This window comes from Neopsephotus bourkii, unplaced genomic scaffold (genome assembly GCF_033783945.1).
Source record: "Neopsephotus bourkii isolate Nb327-2 ecotype Australia unplaced genomic scaffold, CSIRO-AGI_Nbou_v1 NB_1572, whole genome shotgun sequence".
Lineage (NCBI taxonomy): Eukaryota > Metazoa > Chordata > Aves > Psittaciformes > Psittacidae > Neopsephotus > Neopsephotus bourkii.
In genome coordinates this window covers 1,491,369-1,510,728 of record NW_026902048.1, presented here as the reverse complement: position 1 = coordinate 1,510,728, position 19,360 = coordinate 1,491,369, and the positions used below count along the sequence as shown (strand labels likewise).

Here is a 19,360-nt window from a genome sequence, read left to right as displayed (position 1 = left end):
GTCATTGCCCTCTCTCAGCTGCAGGCAAGAAGGACCAGCTCCAAGGAAGAGGCACAGTCCACTGCCTTTGCTGCAAGATAAGGGCACACACCGACAGTCCTGTGAGGCAGCTGACACATTACAAGTTCACACCCAGCTTATCAGGCCCTAGCTTGTTTTGTGCTCCTGAAATGAGCAGGAGAAGCCTACCAGCCTGTCCTACTATGTAGCACATCACTGAATTAATGAACCTGGGCTCGTACACAAGGCTGCACCACCAAAAATCTTTTCTTCCTTCATTGCATGCAGCACCATACACCCAGCATTACTCCTTCTACACAGTTCCATTTGGTCGATACTTAAGTACCTACCCAGGCTGATTTACCTTGATAGCACAGTCCATTTTCTACACATTTATTCATGAAGCTCTTATAACTGCTGGCTGGAAATACATCACATTCAAATCTAATGCTATCCCAGTTTAAAAAATAAAATAAAACAACCCACAAACCCCTCTCTCTTTTCAAAGATGAGAATTGTATTCTGCTCTGAAGAGCAAGCAGAGACTTCAATGCTTAAGAAAAAAGGAAATGATTCAAATTAAACCAAAAAGAGCCCAAAGGTTAATTTTAACATGGGGAGATCAGTCCTGCAAAGGGATCCGTGATGGCAAAGTCCGGCTGTGAGCCCCTCAAGCCTGAGTCTGTGCTCCAGTGGAAGACCCAGGAGGTCTGGATGAAGGCCAGGACACTGTCACTTGAAAGAGTAAGCTTGTGCTCCGAGCACGGCTGTGGGATGACACCAAGAGCCCTGGTCCCAACCCTACAGTGGCAGCAGGGCAGGGGGGTGTAGAAATCGGACACAAGGCCAGCCATGAAAACAGGGAATAAGTTAGCACCCTGTATGAAATACACATCCAAAGAGCTCAAGATGCAAAATGGAACTGTTTTCTTCTTTGGGATCTTCTCCACCCATACAGGGTGTAAGTGGGGTGGCTGAAGATTCCAAGCAGGAAGGTTTGCTGCCACCTCCTACTACATTTCTGTAAGGGTGCAGGATCCATGATGCTCTACTTAGGTTTTGGCTCTCAGCATAGGCTGAAAGTTTAAGACTTTGATAACACCTCCAGCATTACCTCAGCCCATAACCAAGTCTCTGTGAAAGTACTGAAAAGAAATGTCTGCAGCTTTCCAGCACTGCAGACTTTTCCTTTCTGTCCCCATTTCCTTGAATTAAACAACCTGCACTTTAAAATCCTTGGTGGGGTGCAGTGTACTGTTCTCGTGCTGGGGAGCACCATTTTGATTTCAGGCTCGTTTGGGAAAGTCTGCTCTCAGATCCATGTGCTGTGTGGTTGAGCTCTCCCAGCGTGGATGGTTTTTCTTTTCCACTGGCTGCTGGGCAGAGTGTTTGTTTTGCTGCCACATCATTCATCCACAAATGCAAAAGAATCTAAGGGCTGCCCAGGGGGTTCCTCTCCTTATAATCTCTCTCACACACATGCATGGATTATCAGCATCAGAAAAGCTGAAGACGTAAAGACCAAAAACATCCTCCAGAAGTAAATTAATGTGCTGGAAGAAATTACTGCCTCCAGGAGCCAGGGATCTCTGTATGTGACTCTATTCAGAAGCAACAATAATAAGACTACCCTAACAAGAGCAAACAAGCTAAAGAACAACAGTGATGGGTCAGGCTTGCCATAGTGGTACAACCCGTACAGGACTGGATACTGCAGTCTTTGCTCAGGTGGAATTCTGCTGAAGTCCATGGGTTTGACTGGGATTATATTAATTGGACAAGTACATCTGCATAGTATTCTGCCCTTAATCCACATAAGAAACTCCAGGTGAAGGTTGAAATCCCTGTTACCTCTATGTAATTGCTACTGTCCTTCAGCATGGTCTGCAACCCACAGATGCACACATGCACTCATTTACACACGTGCTGTTGCTATCCACCCATGCTGTGAGCCTCTATTTCTTATCTGTGCCCTTGTCTCAGTATCCATCTCTCCATTTGCTGATGGGTGCATGTCAGCACCTTTTCTGTCTTTCTGCTCTACAGAGGTGAAAGGCTGAAAACAGCATAGGTGAGGCCAAAGCTGGGAAGGTTACTGATGGGTAGAACGTTTCAGTAGGGGAATGCACTGGAGAACAGTCAGAATTTGGCAGAGAACTTTCAGAAGCCCTTGTCTAGAAGTTGTAAATACCCTTATAAAACAGGCCAAAACTTGAAACAATACTGATACCTGCAGACAATTTATAAGGAGATGGAGATGGAGCAGTGTGATTTCTAACTCAGTCTTCCTCTCCAAGATCTCGTGACCTCCAGAGATGGCTGACCCTAGCTGCAGCTTCAGGAATGATAAAACTTATATTGCTACAAGGACTGCAGAGAGAAAGAAAGGAGAAAGAAAAGGCCCAGTCTCTGCATCTCCATCACTGATGGAGATGAAGAGGAAGGAGGCATTATCCAATTTCTTTCTAGAAAACCTCATACAGCACCACTGACCTTGTGCTGTTCCAGACTGCAAGGACCTGGTTCTTCAGGATTTTTACAAACTGAGCTGACACAGAGCAGCAATATCACAAGGGCAAGAATTAAAATCATTGCCACTGCCCAAGCTCCAGAGGAGATCCCATGTTCAATGCAGCTGAAGGATGTGATCTCTCAGATACTTATGATATATCCAGGGATTCAGCCAGCACCAGATATCTGGTTTTAGCTCAAGTACTGAATAGCAAGTGACATCAGGAGCTCTGGGGTAGGTGGCTCCACCTGAAAGAAATGTGAAGAACGTTGTATAGGGAGATGCACCTACCCATAAAGACAGAACCTGCAAGGACAGTCCTGGGATGCCAGCATCTTCATATGCAGTGGCTTTCTCTCTGTGGCTGAGGAGGAAAGTCATCTGGATATGGTAGCTTCAAAGGATCAGAGAATCCTTCCTCAGTGTTAACGTTTCTTTGGACTTGTGCAGAGTGTCAGGCTGGGATACCATCAGGTTGATGGGGAAGTCTCCATTCATGGTAGAACATGGAGAAAAAACAACTGAGGGATTTTTCCTTCCTTGTCTGAAAGGAGGAGGTCAATTCCTACAGTCAGGAACTCCCAGCAATATTCCTCTCCTTATTCTGGTATTTCTAAGTTGTGCCTCTGAAGCATGCTGGGTTACACATACACTAACGAGAAAAGCACAGCAATAAATGAGGTGTAGCAGGCTTTGTAAACAAATGGATACAGTGCCAATAGGGAAGGAATGGATCGCTGAGGAGTTCAGCACATTTTTCCATGCCAGTGGCTGCGATCTGTTCTCTCGGAACTGGGAGCCTCGCTGCTGCTGAGATGTGCCACACTTGCCTTTTGCATGTTCATGATCTGGCTCTTCAAATGATGTTGAAATGACAAATTTCAGGCCAAGTTGTGCTGGCAACTAGCCGAGGATCAGACAAGCCCTCTCCGGCAGCACTTGCATCTATTTCTTACCCAAATGGGCGGCTTAAGCAAGAGCCTGCAAAGCCCAAATTAAAAAATAAGAGGCAATGGGAGCAATCCAAGGCTGATCTTTTTTCCCCATCTTGTAGCTCTCAGAAGAAAGAATGCTCTAGTACAGGCCTGAGTGGCCTAAATACGAGTTTAGTCAATGGTGTTCAGCAGAAAGCCCCCTATGTCCCCCAGTAGGGACAGATCAGAGGAAACAGGAAGGAGGTGAAGCCATTTCTTGATCTGGCATCCTCTCTGAGACTGGCCACAGAGGAATGAAGAGGAATGACAGTGTTAAGGGAGATCTCATCCTCCAAAGTTTACCCAATCTGCTGAGAAAAACTGTCCTCCATAGCAGTACCAGAAGATCAAAAGAAGCAAGAAATGTGGTGTCAGTATGATTTTTTTATGCTCTTAAAGAGCCTTCCTCTTCCTCTTGCCTGCTTTCATCAGCTCCTGTGAAGAAAATCCACACCAGCTGCCTAGATGATGGGGATTGGGCTGCACACAGAAGGAAGTGACAGCAAATAGGATGCCTCAAATCACTAACTGCAACGCAGACAAAAATAAAACCTTACGATTGACCCATTCAATTCCATCCCTCAAGCTAAAAAAGTCTTCTGAGGGTTTCACAAAGGGAAAACTTCTCTGCACTGCAATAGCAGCCCATTTAAAAAGTGGAGTTGATGTATTCCATGCAGCATATTTCTTGCTTAGGTATATCCTGTATCAGATTAACTAAATTTTCATATATAAAGCAGTTATATTTTGTTTCCTGTCCCTGTTAAGTGTTAAATGATCGCAGTATTCAGGAGAAGAACAGAAGTAACATTTCTGAGGCTCAGTAACGCATTTTATACATCACAGAAGCTTATATTTCTCCAACATACAGAAATGTGAGTATATTTGATTAACATAAAAAGACCCTTACCAGAAAGTGAGTAATCTGTATTAGTCATCCTCATGGCTGGAGTATAAGATACACTTGGCATGTCATGGCCCTTCTCCTTCTGTTTCCGTCGATACCACACAAACAGTGCCAGCAAGACCATAATAATTAGAAGGAGAATAATAATTCCAATGATTGCGCCCACTGAGTGCCTCTCTGATCCAAGAGCAGGGCTAATTTTAGTATAGGGGTTTAATTCTTCCATCATAAGAGCCGCTGTTAAAAGTAATTCATAACACACTGTAAATTGAATCATGCATTTCATCTTTGAAACACTATTTCTTTAAAGCAAGTACATCATTGGAAGGGGAGAGAGAGAAAAAGAGAGAGATTTTACAGGCAGAATTTCACTGTACCTTGGTCACATCGGATTCCTTTGAAGCCTGGACTGCAGTAGCAAGTACCTGTGACATGGTCACATGTAGCATTATTCATGCATTCACATAGTTGTTTGCAACCATAACCAAATGTTCCTGGTGAGCACTCTGGGAAGCCAAAGAAAAGATTGGAAAGAACTCTGTTTATTTCAGGAATGAGCGAAATGCTTGCCATGGAAAATTCAGTAGAGAAGTCTCCCTGGTTTCAGTGTCTCTAGGATAACACCCTGGTGTTGGGATAGTAACCTTTTAAAGCGGGAAATAAATGTCCTTAGTGTACAGTATTACTTATTGAACTATAACTTTCTGGAAAAGTCATACAAGGCTTTATAAGGATGAAACCAGTAATAGGTACAGAAGCTTTAAAAGCCTAAAAAATACACATCACGTGTACAGAATTTAACAGGGCAGGAGCTCAGAAGCTGTAGACAACATCTTGAAAGAGCATAGCGTTCTGCACCAACTCTGTGTATTTGGGGAGGTTGGAAAGCAAAGTTTTAATGTCCCTCTATGTGAACACAATAGACTTTTACCAAATAAATCTCACATGCTTTCATACTTATCCCTGCTAGGGCTAGAAGGTGAATATAACATTGTAGGTGGAATTACAGAATTGAGAATCTGAATGGTGTGATTTGCTCCGCTTCTCTATTAGGGTTCCTAATATAGAACAAATTTCTATCCTGTCTTTGTATTTCTGTCAAAGGCAAAATGATTGAATGTCCAGCTGTGAAATTTATTCACACAGTTACCATGATGGGCTATTACAATAAATCTGTAGGCAGCTTACTATACTTCTTCAGGCACTATTCAATAATAAATTGAAAGAAACAACTTCTGTCACATCCTACTTGCTTCTATGGAGAAGGCACGTTACTGAATGCATGCACACTTCCAATGGTTCTTCTTTGTTTGTTTTAAGATGTGACTTCTTGTGTGTCACTGCAAGTGTTTTGCATAGCATGATGATACCTTCCCAATGTCAGTCTCCAAGTATCTTATAGCAGGCAAAATTTAATACTGAGTCATAAACAGTAGCTAGTATCTGTATAATGATTTGCAGTGTATTAAAGTTATGTCTCTTTGTTCCATCTGCAGGTCCTCAAACAAGGAAAAATAAAATTATTACCATTAATGCTCACTTTGGTATTAGCCCGTAGCCTAGTTAAAATGAATGAGGCCTAAATTTTTGGACTGCACCACAGAAACAATAGCTGCATTTAGGCATTTCATCTGCAATGCAGTGTGACTGCCCATTCAGCAGGATTCTGTGAAAAAAGGAGCCTTGATGAAGAGATGCTTCTAAATTAAATAGTAGAAGAACAAATAATTACATTTGCAGTACAGATAGAAAACCTCAGGCTTTGTACAAAGTCAAATTATAAATGGAGCTTCTTGAGTAAACTCTGCTATGGAACTTTTTAGGTTCCTGTTTTATTTCTGGTTGCAGTAAGGCTGCACACAAATTCACAGTAAGTGAGTTTAAGTAAGTGCCAACTTAGGGCACTTACAGAGTTACAGTGGTGCCAGCTGTAACCCCCACATGAGCATGCAAACCTGGCCCTAAGGCACATGCTTTGCTGAGTGCAAGTGTGTGCAAAAGAAAAGATGGTCATGAATTGGAACTGGATGACCTTTAAGGTCCCTTCCAACCCAAACCATTCCAGGATTATGCGATGCAGCTAACATTTTTCTGTTAATTAGATACAAGTTGTTTGGGAAGGCTACATCCAGTCAGCACTGAGTGCAGTGATCTGCTTTTACCTCACCTAACTTTTAGGCTGGAATGGAAAGGCCTGATTTGCAGGGGGTTCACTATATTTCTTTATTCTTGGACTATGCAGCATTCAGGAGATGCTGCCTTCTCCCGATGGATTATGTAAGGTGCCTGGGGCTGTTGCCTTGCTGACATCAACACCTCATTTAAGAGCCTCTTTCTGCAAAGAATTCTGAAATCCACCCTTCCCCCATTGGAGCAATAGAAAAATGAAGTCATGTTGCTACTCACTTTGCTCACACTGTTTGCCTGTGAATCCCGTCCTGCACGTGCACTGCCCAGTGATGTGGTCACAGTCTGCTCCGTTCTGACACTGACAAACATTGGCACAGTTTTTCCCATAAAAAGCAGCTGGGCAACCTTTCAGGAATCAGAATAAGGAAAGACTAAGAAAGAAGCTGAAACACCAACTCAGATGTGTTATCAGCACAAAATATGTAAGCCTATAAATCTACAGTTGTTCAGCCTCTGTATGTTTAATAACATTTATTTGATCATCTAAATGCAGAGATACTACGACAGCCAATTTTCTTGAAGTAGTGTTTCTCATCTCTTACTGAATTGCCTCTTAAATGCTTCAGAAGAACAAAAACTTGACCCATCTATACCAGCTACATTTTGAAGAAGTGAGAGAAGATGGTTAAACAGAAACTCTGAAAGGCCAGAGATCAGTCACTTACTTGCAAAGTGAAAGAGCCTTCTTAAAAGGCTCACCTGAATTTGATCTCCTCTTTTCTACAGAGCTATGATTCTATGATAATTTGGCTCTAATAGGATGAGAAACCTCAAACATTTTCCTAAATCAGACCACATATACTAGGGTTTTAACAAGCAGGGACATTGACTGTGCAAATTCTGACAATGAATCAGTAATCTAAATGGTTGGTGCCTCTTTTATCGAGTGCCAAAGGCATAAAACACCTTGGAAAGCTTCAGGACTATTTTTGTCGGGGTGATGAGAAGGTATCACAAGTAAAAAGCAGGTGGTTAAGCAGGGAAGACTGCAATACTTGGAAGAGACACGAGGTAGCAGCACATACTTTGACAGATTCCCTGGCACAACAGTGTCTCTGAAAGGCTTACGCTGAGTGCAGTAGAGCCCCGTCCAACCATGAGTGCATCTACATTCTCCATCGTATGGGCTGCACATTGCTCCGTTGTGGCAGTTGCATGAATGAAAGCAATCAGGGCCCCAAAAACCAGTGGGACAAGCTATGAAAATAAAAAAGATTTGTCAGCTGACAAAGACAGCAATGATAATGTGTTTGTGCTGTGAAGGAACAGTAAAGGGAGGACCTGTGAGACACCAGCAAAGGCAGAACTTCGCATTGCAGAGCTTGGCACAGCTGCAGCAATTCCCTGACCATGACCAGTTCTTCCAAGCCAATGACTGCTTTGAAACCCAGGTGCAAACCTGCACCTCACCCACACTGTCAAACCCTGTCACAAAGGAATTCTTCCAGCAGGTTGAGGAAGGGGATTCTCCTCCTCTACCCCACTCTTGTAGACACCACCCCCCACAAGTCCTGCATTCAGCTCAGGGGCCCTAACACAAGAGGGATGTGGAGCTGTTGGAGTGAGTCCAGAGGAGGCCATGGAGATGCTGCGAGGGCTGGAGCAGCTCTGCTCTGCTATGGAGCCAGGCTGAGAGAGCTGGGCTGGGTCAGCCTGGAGAAGAGAAGGCTCCTGAACGGGAGACCTTAGAGCAGCTCCAGTGCCTAAAGGGGCTGCAGGAAACCTGGAGAGGGGCTTGGGACAAGGGCCTGTAGGGACAGGCCAAGGGGAATGGCTTGAACCTGCCAGAGGGGAGGCTGAGATGAGCTCTTAGGCAGAAGCTCTCCCCTGTGAGGGTGCTGAGGCGCTGGCACAGGGTGCCCAGAGAAGCTGTGGCTGCCCCATCCCTGGCAGTGTTCAAAGCCAGGTTGGACACAGGGGCTTGGAGCAAGCTGCTCCAGTGGAAGGGGTCCCTGCCTGTGGCAGGGGTTGGAACTGGCTGAGCTTTAAGGTCCTTTCAACACAAACTGTTCCAGGATTCCCTGTGTAGGTCAGGTGACAGGATCAGCTCTTTGCTGTAGATGTGCTCTGAGAACCACTGAAACAGCAACCCTTGACACTACATTACTCTCTGTTCTCTATTCTTACTGGCTTTATCTGTGAAGACAGTTTAGACAGGGTTTTAAGATATGGAGGTAATTGAATTTTCTTTTTGATAGTCCAGAATTCTTGCATAATAAAGCACAGCTATTCAGGGTTTACTTTTGCTATGCCATCAACTACTAAAATTACCACATTCTGTTGAAGCACAGAGGGCTACTCAGGTAAAAATGTAAAGAAACTTCTTACAGTACAAATTCCCATCCACCAAATCAGACTGCTTTTGTTGATGGGCCTAATACTAAATTAAAATCTCCAGGTCTATTATATACTTCAACAAGTACAATATTAATACATTTTCAAAAGTTATTTTAAGCCTCCCTCCAAAAGTGAATGCAGTAAGTTACAGTTATTAGCACCAGACTAAAAGATCTAAAATGATGATAACCCTTCAATATATAACAACTATATTTTTGCTTTAAAAAGCACTTCCCATTGCTTCCTATTAAAGACATGAATTAATAAGGCACTGTTCCCAGGAAACCTGAAAGTACAGAAATGGTGCCTATTTCCATGTATGCCATTGGCTCCAGTTCTGACAATAAATGCAAGTTTCTGGCATATGACAGACACCTCTAAAGCTGGAATGAATAGAAAAAGCCCTGCCGTGATGTCAGTCAAACAAAAGGTCACTGAACTCACACAACGTAAAGCTGAACAGGGTTTGGCCTAGAGTATTCATGCTATAAGCAACCAGAAATAGTTTTACAATGCCTTTGTAAGCCAGAGCTGCAGGGGCTGTTAGTGTCTCCACAACTGGCTCTGGAGTTTGAGCTAAAATTATCTCCTTCACAGCTCCGTCTCCCGGTCATTCCAGGTTAACTGGTGTGGAGGGAGGTCTGACTGAAATAGCTCAGTAGTGGAGCCAGGTACGTGAGGCCAGGTGCTGGCAGGAGGCTGGTGTGAGGCCAGGTTCACGTTGGGAGATTTACTCTTTCTTTACAAGAAGGTAACTGAGGAAACAGCCAGGTTCCTGCTTGGATCATCCAAAATACAAAGCAGCTACCGCCAGGTCCTTCTGCCTGCTAAACTGGAAACTGGTGCTGCCGAACTGGCCTGCTCTCTCTGTAGGAAGAAACCATCTTTTTTCAAGGTTAACAGGACTAACAGTCATTTCCCAATTACATGGCTAAATATAATGAGCAATCTGTAGAGTTTTCTGTCTTTTTTTCACCCCTGTTTTTGAATGACGGCAATATTCCGCCTGTGGAAGACACACAATAAAAGCAAAATTACAGCCGTCTGTTTTTATCCGATTCCTACTTTATCACTTGGAGTTTAATATATTTTCCTCTGGAATGCTGTCTAATATGCTAGTTGTATCCAGAATATGAAGTAACATTTCTGAATGATAGGATATTGCTTCCCTCTGTGATCTATCTTCAATTAAGGGATGCTCTCAGGAAATGACACTCTGGGATCAGCAAATGCCAATCTTCTACCTGGGCAATTTTCTAGAAGGAATCCTCCATCCCCCCAAGCCCACATTGACTTTTACAATTAAATTACATTCAATAGAAATATTTTGGCTGCCTTAATTTCTCACTTCTGGGGGCCTGGTACATGAAAACATTTACTGGTTAATAAATTCTAATGTAATAGCTGAAAGAAAGTTCCTTCAAAAATAAAAGGGAATCCAACTAGAAATTAAAAGGGAGCATAGAGCTTTCTTCTCTGATAAGAGCTTGTGACCTCCCTTTCCTGCAATAGCAGCTAGTAACAGCTTCTGCAAATTCCAAATGCAGAAACTAACTCAAGCCAAAGCTAACTTAGATTAATTAAATGAAATAAGCCATAAAGAGAGTAAGGCACTGGCTGCTCTAATACTGCAGGGATTTCCCCAGAAGCTGTCTTTAACTTTCAGAAAACACTAAATAGGAAAATATGTTATTTTAAAAGTGGAGATAGAAAAATAACCCTTTGCTTACTCTGAGAACAGTCCGGCCCTATCCAGCCTGGAAAACACTGACATGCTCCATCAATCGGATTGCAGGTCCCGTTCTCGGTGCACTGACAGACCTCAGCACAGTTCTTCCCATATTTTCCACTGGGACAGACTGTGAAAATAAAAAGGCAGTTTACTGAAGGCTCTTCATAATGAAGATGAGGAAGTCACATGGGTTAACATAAAGCAATTAGAGATAAAAGCAATCACAACATTTTTCTTTGCTGAAGCCAAATGGACAGAGTTTGTCTGGAAAGAAGGAAGAGGCATAAGGTGTTCAAGACCCTTTTGTTCGCTTACATCTCAGGCATAAAAACACAGGAAAAAGTCATCTTGAAATCCATTTTTCTGCTGGAAAATTAATATCGTTAGGAGATAACATTATTAAAGAGAATTATGTAAGGATGAAGAGAAAAAAAAGCAAACAGAGAAAAGGGATTAAGAGAGGAAGAAAACAGTAAAGTTGAGGAGAATTCAAAGTGTAGTAGCAAACACAGGGAACATGGCTGGAAGGGACTGATGTGGGCACTTGGCCAAAGGATCCCTTGGTGCAATTCCTGAAATAGGGTCCTAGGCTGGCCCAGAGGATTACAACCTCAGCAATAAGAATTACAAAAGTAGGAAAGGAATATTTTACTCTAAGTATCAGCCTTGGGAAGAAGTCTCAAGAAGATGAAGAGCAACAGGGACTCCTACTTTCAGATCTGCCACTAGAACCTACCTCCCTTGTAATGTACAACTGATAATACCAGCAATAATGGACCAAAGGCTGCCAATCCTACCATCCAGTGTGATGGCCAATGTCCAAGCCATGGGTATTGTTTTAGGAGGCCAGTGCCCATGAAATGGCTGATGGCAAGAAAAGGCTGAAAGAGCCATAGTGCTGCAATACTGGGCATGCCAGAGTGCCTAGCTCATCATGGTCCTGATCCCTTCTGGATCAAACAGCGGTGAGACCCGAAATTGCCTTTGGTAGTAAGTACACTAGGCTTTGCTGAAGATCAGCTTTCAGCAGTGTTGGTGGGAGGCAGGCTCCCAGCATCTCACAGATGCAAATCACACTGCAGAGAGTAAACCAGGACTCAGGCTGCCTCTTCCAGAAGTATTTTTGCCATGTAAGTCTGGTGGAAGACTACTCCCACAAATACAGCACATATCCAGTTGCTGAAATGTCATGCTTCTCTTTCAGCATCTGTTCACCTATTCCTCTCCAGCACCCATTGCTGTAGTAAGTGCTCAATTAGATTGTAAATGTGGTTTTCAAGGATATATATATATATTTGACTGACAGCTGTTAAACAGATGTGCTACATCCTGACAAAATCAGCATCTATTCCTGTTTGCCCACCTAGCTCACTCCTGAAGTTGGAAGAAAAGTTTTTTGAGAGTCATCTTGCAACAGCCAAAGCACAGTGACATAAAATTAATAGACATGTAGATCTCCAGCCTCCCACCAACTTACTGGAAATCTTTAATGCTAAAGTTGATGGAAAGCTCTGCTCAGTAATAAATGAAATGTTTAATGTCTGTGCTCTTATTGGCTCTGTTCCCTGACAGAAACAGATGTATTTTCAAAACAAGATAAAACATATAGCCCATCTTTGCAAAGGATGTAACAAATGGAACTGGACTTGTATCCTGGTAAATAATAGTGATGTCAAAAAAGTGATTAAGGCACCCCCTGAATTATGCAGCTGTTTTACCACTTCAGCCCCTCTCACTTCCTCATAAGTAGTCTCTGCAGGTGACCTCAATTTATCCTGACTATGAATCAGCCATAGATTGAAATCCTGAGCTGTGATTCATCTGCTTTTATACAATATGCCATCCTCTACTCTTACTATGGCAGAAACGTAAGAACATGCACGCTGTTGTGTTCTGCATGCATTTCTATATACTATGGCCTTATCTGTGGAAGTTGATAAAGTTGGTTTGGGCTTTCAAATTGTGTGCTAAACAGAACAGTTCTCTAACTGAAAAGAGATAAAACTAAACACAATATACAGACAAAATGAAAAGAACAATACACAGACACAAAGAGAGAGAAGGAAAGAAAAGCCCTCATATCACAGAAAGAGCAAAAACTGAAATGATCTCGCAGCCTAGCTTCTCACATGTGCTACACCACTATTTACTTCCAAAGCTCTATATAAAGCAGTTCAATGCAATATTTTTATTGCATCTTTAAGATGGAGACAGATAACATCACTTACATGAAGGCTGGATTTTTTTATATGCACAAAAAGAAATAGTTCTCAAAAGACTTCCTTAAAATAGGAGCTGATTTGCACTGCAGCATGGAATGCTAATGAATCAGGGAAAGATTTGTGATCCAAACACTGGTGCAACAGGGCACACTTTATAAAAGAAACACTTTGGCTCTGCACAGTGAGAGCTAGCAGAGGGGTTCCTATGTGTGAGCACCTCTTGTCTCAGTGATATAGTATGATGCTCTTCAGAATGTCAAGGCAGAAGGATTACAAAACCTGTCCTGCCAAAATGGTTGTTCTCATTAATTTCAGTAACCAGGCCCATTGACTCTCTTCTAAGGAGGTGAGATCCGACTACAAGCACTTCTTCAAATGTCTCAAACATTTTTAAACGGAGCTGTAAAGTAAGGACTAATACCTCTTTCTTCAGGAGCAATCTGGTTGTACAATGCAGATAGAGATGTTAATTAACTATAAAAGCCCAGAAGTGGGACTCCAAAAGTCCCTGTGGGATGTCAGGTGTGTTCTAGCAGCGATAAGGAGTTATTATCAACCCATCTTGCTACCTGATTGTGTAAGATATTCATAAAACAGCTGCTTACTTGTTTGCTGATCAGAATCCTTAGCACAACCACCTCAACCTGTACAATTTCAGAGGTTACACAGCCCCTTGCACGCATGTGCTGGTGATGGAAGAATGTCCCTTCTTCCAGAACAGAGATGGTACAAGGAGATGAAACTCAAAAGTGAAATCCTCCTTTCACATTTTTCTAATGGAAAACATTAATTAGCATTTTTCTCTCTACAAAATAAAGTTACTTGTTAACTCATTCTGACAAACTGCAACACAAATTGGTTTTAATTAGGACATGAATATTTTACAATTAATTTGGTGGATAGATCAACATTTCAAAGGGAAACCAGAAGTGCTGAACATCTGAGCAAAAATAAAATAGTTTTCTTAAGAGGATAATTAGCCCTGGTTACGCTTTGAAATCTGGCTAACTTCTCACAGAAAATGGACAAATTCACTGAAATACGTTCATTTTAACCAAGTAATTGCTATAATGTTTAGCTGGCTATACAGCACAGGAAAATGAAAACATGGTTATACTTAATCTATGTTTAATGATTTTGTATAAGTGCTGTCTGCAATTCCTACCTCAGTGAAAAGCAGGTCATTAAAAGGTGTTAGTTCAATTTTTACAGGGATGGTGACTTCACGAGGGCAGGAGCCATTACAAATCACCTCCTTTAAATCTGCGCATAGGAAAGGCCCACAGCAGTGCGTAATGCAGAATACTGAAATGATTTTGGAGGCATTTTTAGGAGAAAACTGAAAATAAAACCTATGGTTAAGAGCAGACTGACTTTCAAAGGCACAGAAAGGTGATGGGCATTGGGGGGCTTGAAGCTACTCTTCAGCTGTGGAAATTAACTCACTTTCCCAACCTTATCCCAAATTTTTATGTCTCCTGCACTTGTGTTTGGATGCATGTTATTTTAACTATTCACAGTCTGGTCCTAGACAGCGTAAATAAGGTTCTCTGCATTAACTGGGTGCTCGGGCTTGTGTATCTGTATTAAGCCTTTTCCTTAAGTAGTATCTACATCTCTTACATGAAGATGCCATCAATACTTAGGATACAGGAGGCTGAGCAGAAAGGGAAGTGAAGCCATTGGATGGCTGATATATTTACAGCAGGTGTCTCATTCCATATTCATTTCAACACAGAGCAGCAGACCTGTTTTATTTATGAAAGCAGGAGCACATCATATTTATGAAAGGATGACTAAGTAGCTATTTGCATTTTCCCTTTAAAGTAAAGAATTTCTTACGATCTAAGCTTCTGAAATAAGGAAAAAAGGCAGGGACCTTGTGGTTGGTCACAGATACAGAAACCTGATAAAGAAGGTGGCACGTGGGGGTCTGGGGCTCAGTACCTTGGTTGCAGAGAGCACCAAAGAATCCAGGCAAGCAGTCGCAGTGTCCTGACACGTGGTGACAAGGCCCGCTGCTGTGCACACACTGAGGGCAGGGCTGGCTGCAGTGGTGTCCAAAGAAGCCAGGGGGACAAACTGGGGACAACAGAAAGTGACGAAATGAGCCATCACAGGTTTTCACTTTTCTCATTGCTAAGTGCTTCAGAATTCTCTCTCTTGATCCCAACCCAATGTTTCTTAACTTATAAAACCACAGTTTTGTGAACAGCTGAGATTAGGAAGCTGCTTGGAGTGTTCCATGTTAATAAAGAGTGAGCACTGAGTAAAGCTCTCCTGTGGTTCAGACATTCACACCATCCTACCTCATGCAACTCCTTGCTATTAAATAATACAGCAGAGCTCTCTTAGCAGCTTCTCCCTCTTGACACTAGTTTGAGTCTTTGCTCCAGCTAAACTCTTTTACAAAACACAGGAGTTTAAAATGTTCGAGACCTCACAGCCTACTGGCAGATACTGTTAATAACACATATTCCACAGCTTTTATGACAGGTAGGAAGAGAAACCCTCATACCTGTACAGACAACAGAAACTCAGAATGCCATTTCCTTTGGAAGTTAAGCTAAGAAACCAGAGAAGGTGTATTAAAACCTCAATATTTTATGTCTAAACAACTTGTCAAAAGCCGATTTCTAAACATATTAGGTTCAATGGTGTGTTAAACTGGGACAGTCAGTTTATACATGCCATTGCAGAGCAGCATCCACCAGTGACAAACAGACTCTAAAAATGGTAATTACAGTAACAGCATACAAAATCACCTAATTTGCATCAGTAATCACACCGGATAGCTGACTAAACTTGTCATGAACTGTATGTTTAATTTGATTAAAACCTGGATTGAAATTATTATAGAATTTGTACATAAGGTATAGTGCCAAGATTATGGCTCACTATCTCTTATAAACGCATATTGTTGCTTCAAAGCACATGTAGAATGAAAAACCATTGACTGTCCAAACATTCACTGCAATACATAAGCTCAAAGGAATGTCAAATTGCTGTGAAGTGACTGTAAAAATGACTTTATATGTTTTTATTTTTCCTCCTGTGATTCTCTGTTACATAGTTCTGGCTCAGTGGTTACTATATCATGTCCGTTCTAGTTCTCCACCTAAGGAGAGTTTTTCTCTTGGTTCGTTTGTCTCTTCACAGAGGGTGTCAGGTTCTTACACTACTGCAGATTTCCAGCTGGAGCTTAGCTGACAGGTTTGTTGATGATGCACAAGCTATAAAACAACCTGGTTCATTCCTGAAGACATTTCTGCAGTCCTAAGCAGTAAACTATCCTGGTGTCTCATGTAATCCTGATTACAGACAGAACAAGTTGGATGAGCATCATCTTCAGTACTAAGTTATAGGCTAAATTCTGTTTCTAAAGGAATCTCCAAGAGGAAAATGTGAGTGATACTGAAAGCAAACTTAGCAAGCTAAAGCTACCTTCACCTCCAGAGGTATCCTCTTCACAAGGTAGTCTTGATCCTGTCTCCCCAGAAGTGGAAGCAAGCTGTGTTCCCTGACTGTATATTCACATAGAGGCATTTCAGCAACACAAGGCAAAAGCAGAAGCATCTACAGGACCTCTCTGTTGTCACTCCAGTGGGGAGAGAAGATTTCTCCCCATTAGGTTCTCAGCAAATATGCTTATGGAGCAGCCTCATTACTGGAGTTGCAAACTGGGGACACACTTTGCCTCTGGTAGCCTACATGCCATCAGCTGATAAAACTAAGCCGGGTTTTTTTCACCTCAGGAAGGTCAGAAATTATTAACTTCTGGAAGTTTTGCACTCTTAAGGTTGCAAATTTGTAAAACAATTTCTTCCCCAATTCCCTGAAGCTCTGAGCACCACATTTTAGCCTTGGAGAGAGGTTTTACAGCTATATAGATATGCTGAAGCACCTGGAAATTGGGGTTTGTAATGGAAATGCTTATAGGCCATTAACGACAGCAGTGCTAGAGGTCATCGTTATAATGGCTTTAAATAAAAATTGTCAGCTACAAATTATTTTGAGAGATGAGTGTGTTCTACTGTCAAGTACAACTGGTGAAATCAAAAGGGGTATTTGAACTGGGCATGCAGAATGTCTTACAGGAAGAGCAAGAGCTGCTGCAGAAAAGAAAGACAAACCCATTTCTTGTTTACACAGGAAGATGCTTGAGTGTAGTTTGCACCAGTGATTAAGAGTCCCTAAGGGGAAAATACAGCTTCCACATGGAGCAAATGACAGGATTTTTATCTCCTCGGCACATTTTAATATGTAGCAGCAGAACATCAGACAGGAGCTATTTCAGGCTGATGTGTTTCTGGCCTATAAGAAAACATTGTCTTGCTGTTTTGTCATTATGTGATGGGTCATAGCTGACTGTGTTTAACAGCTATTCTGTACTTCACTGTAACTTAACTGTAAGTCTGGTTTTGCCCAGATCCTGCCAAGTTTGGTATGTGAAAGTATCCATCCCTGCTAGCTTTTGCCTTTAGGAAGCTATGAGCTAAAGCAGCTCAGAAACCTGTGTCTCTGTCTAGCATCATAAATGAGCACTTCTGCCTCTGCTTCTGCAACCACATCTGCCATAGCCTACCCAGAGAAGCTGTGGCTGCCCCATCCCTGGCAGTGCTCAAAGCCAGGTTGGACACAGGGGCTTGGAGCAAGCTGCTCCAGTGGAAGGGGTCCCTGCCCATGGCAGGGGTTGGAACTGGATGAGCTTTAAGGTCCCTTCCAAGCCAAACAATCCTATAACTCTATGATCTATGGAAAATCTTACTTCTCTGGCACAAGGGTCCTCTGTATCCTGGTGCACACTCACAAGTGCCATCCTCTGGGGAGCAGGATCCCCCGTTCTCACAATTACAGGAGATGGAGCAGTTTGGTCCCCAGCGACCCTGGGTGCAGATATTGTCACAGTGGATGCCTGCAGATGTAAAGGCACACGTTAGGTTTCACACAGCTTAATTTGCTCATTGATCAAAGAAACATTTGGCTGGACTGATACTTCATAGTACATCACAGAGCAAACAAAGAAGCCTGGAAAGGAAATCATTATCCTTTTATCTGCTTAATAAAGTGAAAATTAAGAAAGTGCCAAAGAGGTGAATTCTGTAGGTGTTATTGGGCTCCTGTTCAGTCCTTAGCACCATTAAGGAAACTCGTCATGCCATCTGAGAGATGAAGGTCAGGAATTGCTTTAAAGTCACAAAATGCCTCAAAAAACTAGTCTGGAAATATGTGGTTGATTGAAGCCTGGTTACTTAACTGGTGAGTTGAAAGACCTAAAAAGAAAAATCAGGGTTCTGCAAAAACATGTCCAATATTTGGATTCTTGAACGTATTCAGTTCTGTGTTGTGTATGGTGCATTTCCCAACATAAAGTGCTGTGGGTTGTTATGCACATACCCCACATCCACCCAGAGCAATCTGAGTTCTGTTAATGAATGGAGTTCTGGTCTAGCAAAGGGCTTTATGTGGGCACAGGCTGATCATTTGCATGATAGATGGAGACTGAGAGCTGCCAATCCAGCTCCCAGTGATTCCCAAGGTTGTTGTTTGATATTTATTATTATGAGAAGCAAAGCTTGGAAACACTGGAAGAAGCACAGAGCCAGAAAGCTTAACATGAGGATTCTGGCATTGTTTCAGCTGGTTTTAACTGGTGACTTTTAAAACCAACCTTATGCCATGGCTTGTCACATACAGATGTAACCTTAAGGATTTGATCTTGTGCACCATAAGTTGTCCAAGAGGCTCTTGCTCCACTGGGATAAGACAGTAGCAATACCTGCAATTAGCAGAGCTATTTGCATGATCAAGGGATCCTTGGATTGAAAAAGCTTTGCAGGATCATGAACCAGGAGAGACTTTAAGCAGTGCCAGCTGCAGGGAATGGCAGCAGCAGCAGCACACGGTAGATACTGATAACAACAGAAAAAGTGAATCACAGGCTGGCTTGAAAATCTTCCTAACAACATTACCACACCAGGTGCCTTACAACTGAAGCACAGAGATTTGATGGTCTACACACACCCCAGCTAGGCTTTCAACATGAAGATGTTCTTTATCATCCATGCACATGTCCCCACTGCATAATGGGATAAATGCAGACAAGGGCTCCGAGAGCCCCAGCCTCAGCCAGAGGTTGGATTAGCGCCTTGCTAAGGAGAAATACAATCCCAAGTAATTTCCTCCACCTCTGATAACTTCATCTGGATGCTACAGGTAATGGACTGTATTTGTGAAGCTGTGATCTGTACAGTCACCAAACTTTGAGGATTATTAAATCAGCTAAAAGTCATTATAAACACACTTACAGTGCAGTTTCAAGTTAGTTTTATAAATCTCTGAAGTTAATACAGTAAGAAATACTGCAGAGCCAAAATTTCCCCTTTCTGAAGATTAATCACACAATTATAATGTCCCTTCCTAGAAAATCTTAACCAAGTCTGGCAAAAGTACAGTTTGAGATGGGGTTTCTAGTAATACATGATC

The 19,360-nt window shown here is 42.3% G+C and overlaps 1 protein-coding gene across 3 annotated transcripts in view; it reads right to left on the bottom strand.

Annotated features, from left to right (window-relative positions):
* MEGF11 (multiple EGF like domains 11) overlaps positions 1 to 19,360 on the bottom strand; it is a 265,656-nt gene that overhangs the window by 23,008 nt on the left and 223,288 nt on the right. For all 3 annotated transcript variants that reach the window (XM_061371167.1, XM_061371166.1, XM_061371168.1), the window contains 7 exons: positions 17,643 to 17,789; positions 14,822 to 14,956; positions 10,651 to 10,779; positions 7,652 to 7,780; positions 6,800 to 6,928; positions 4,771 to 4,899; positions 4,397 to 4,630 (listed from right to left, as the gene is read on the bottom strand). In XM_061371167.1, coding sequence (XP_061227151.1) covers positions 4,397 to 4,630; positions 4,771 to 4,899; positions 6,800 to 6,928; positions 7,652 to 7,780; positions 10,651 to 10,779; positions 14,822 to 14,956; positions 17,643 to 17,789 — 1,032 coding nt within the window. The remainder of the gene's footprint in view (positions 1 to 4,396; positions 4,631 to 4,770; positions 4,900 to 6,799; positions 6,929 to 7,651; positions 7,781 to 10,650; positions 10,780 to 14,821; positions 14,957 to 17,642; positions 17,790 to 19,360) is intronic.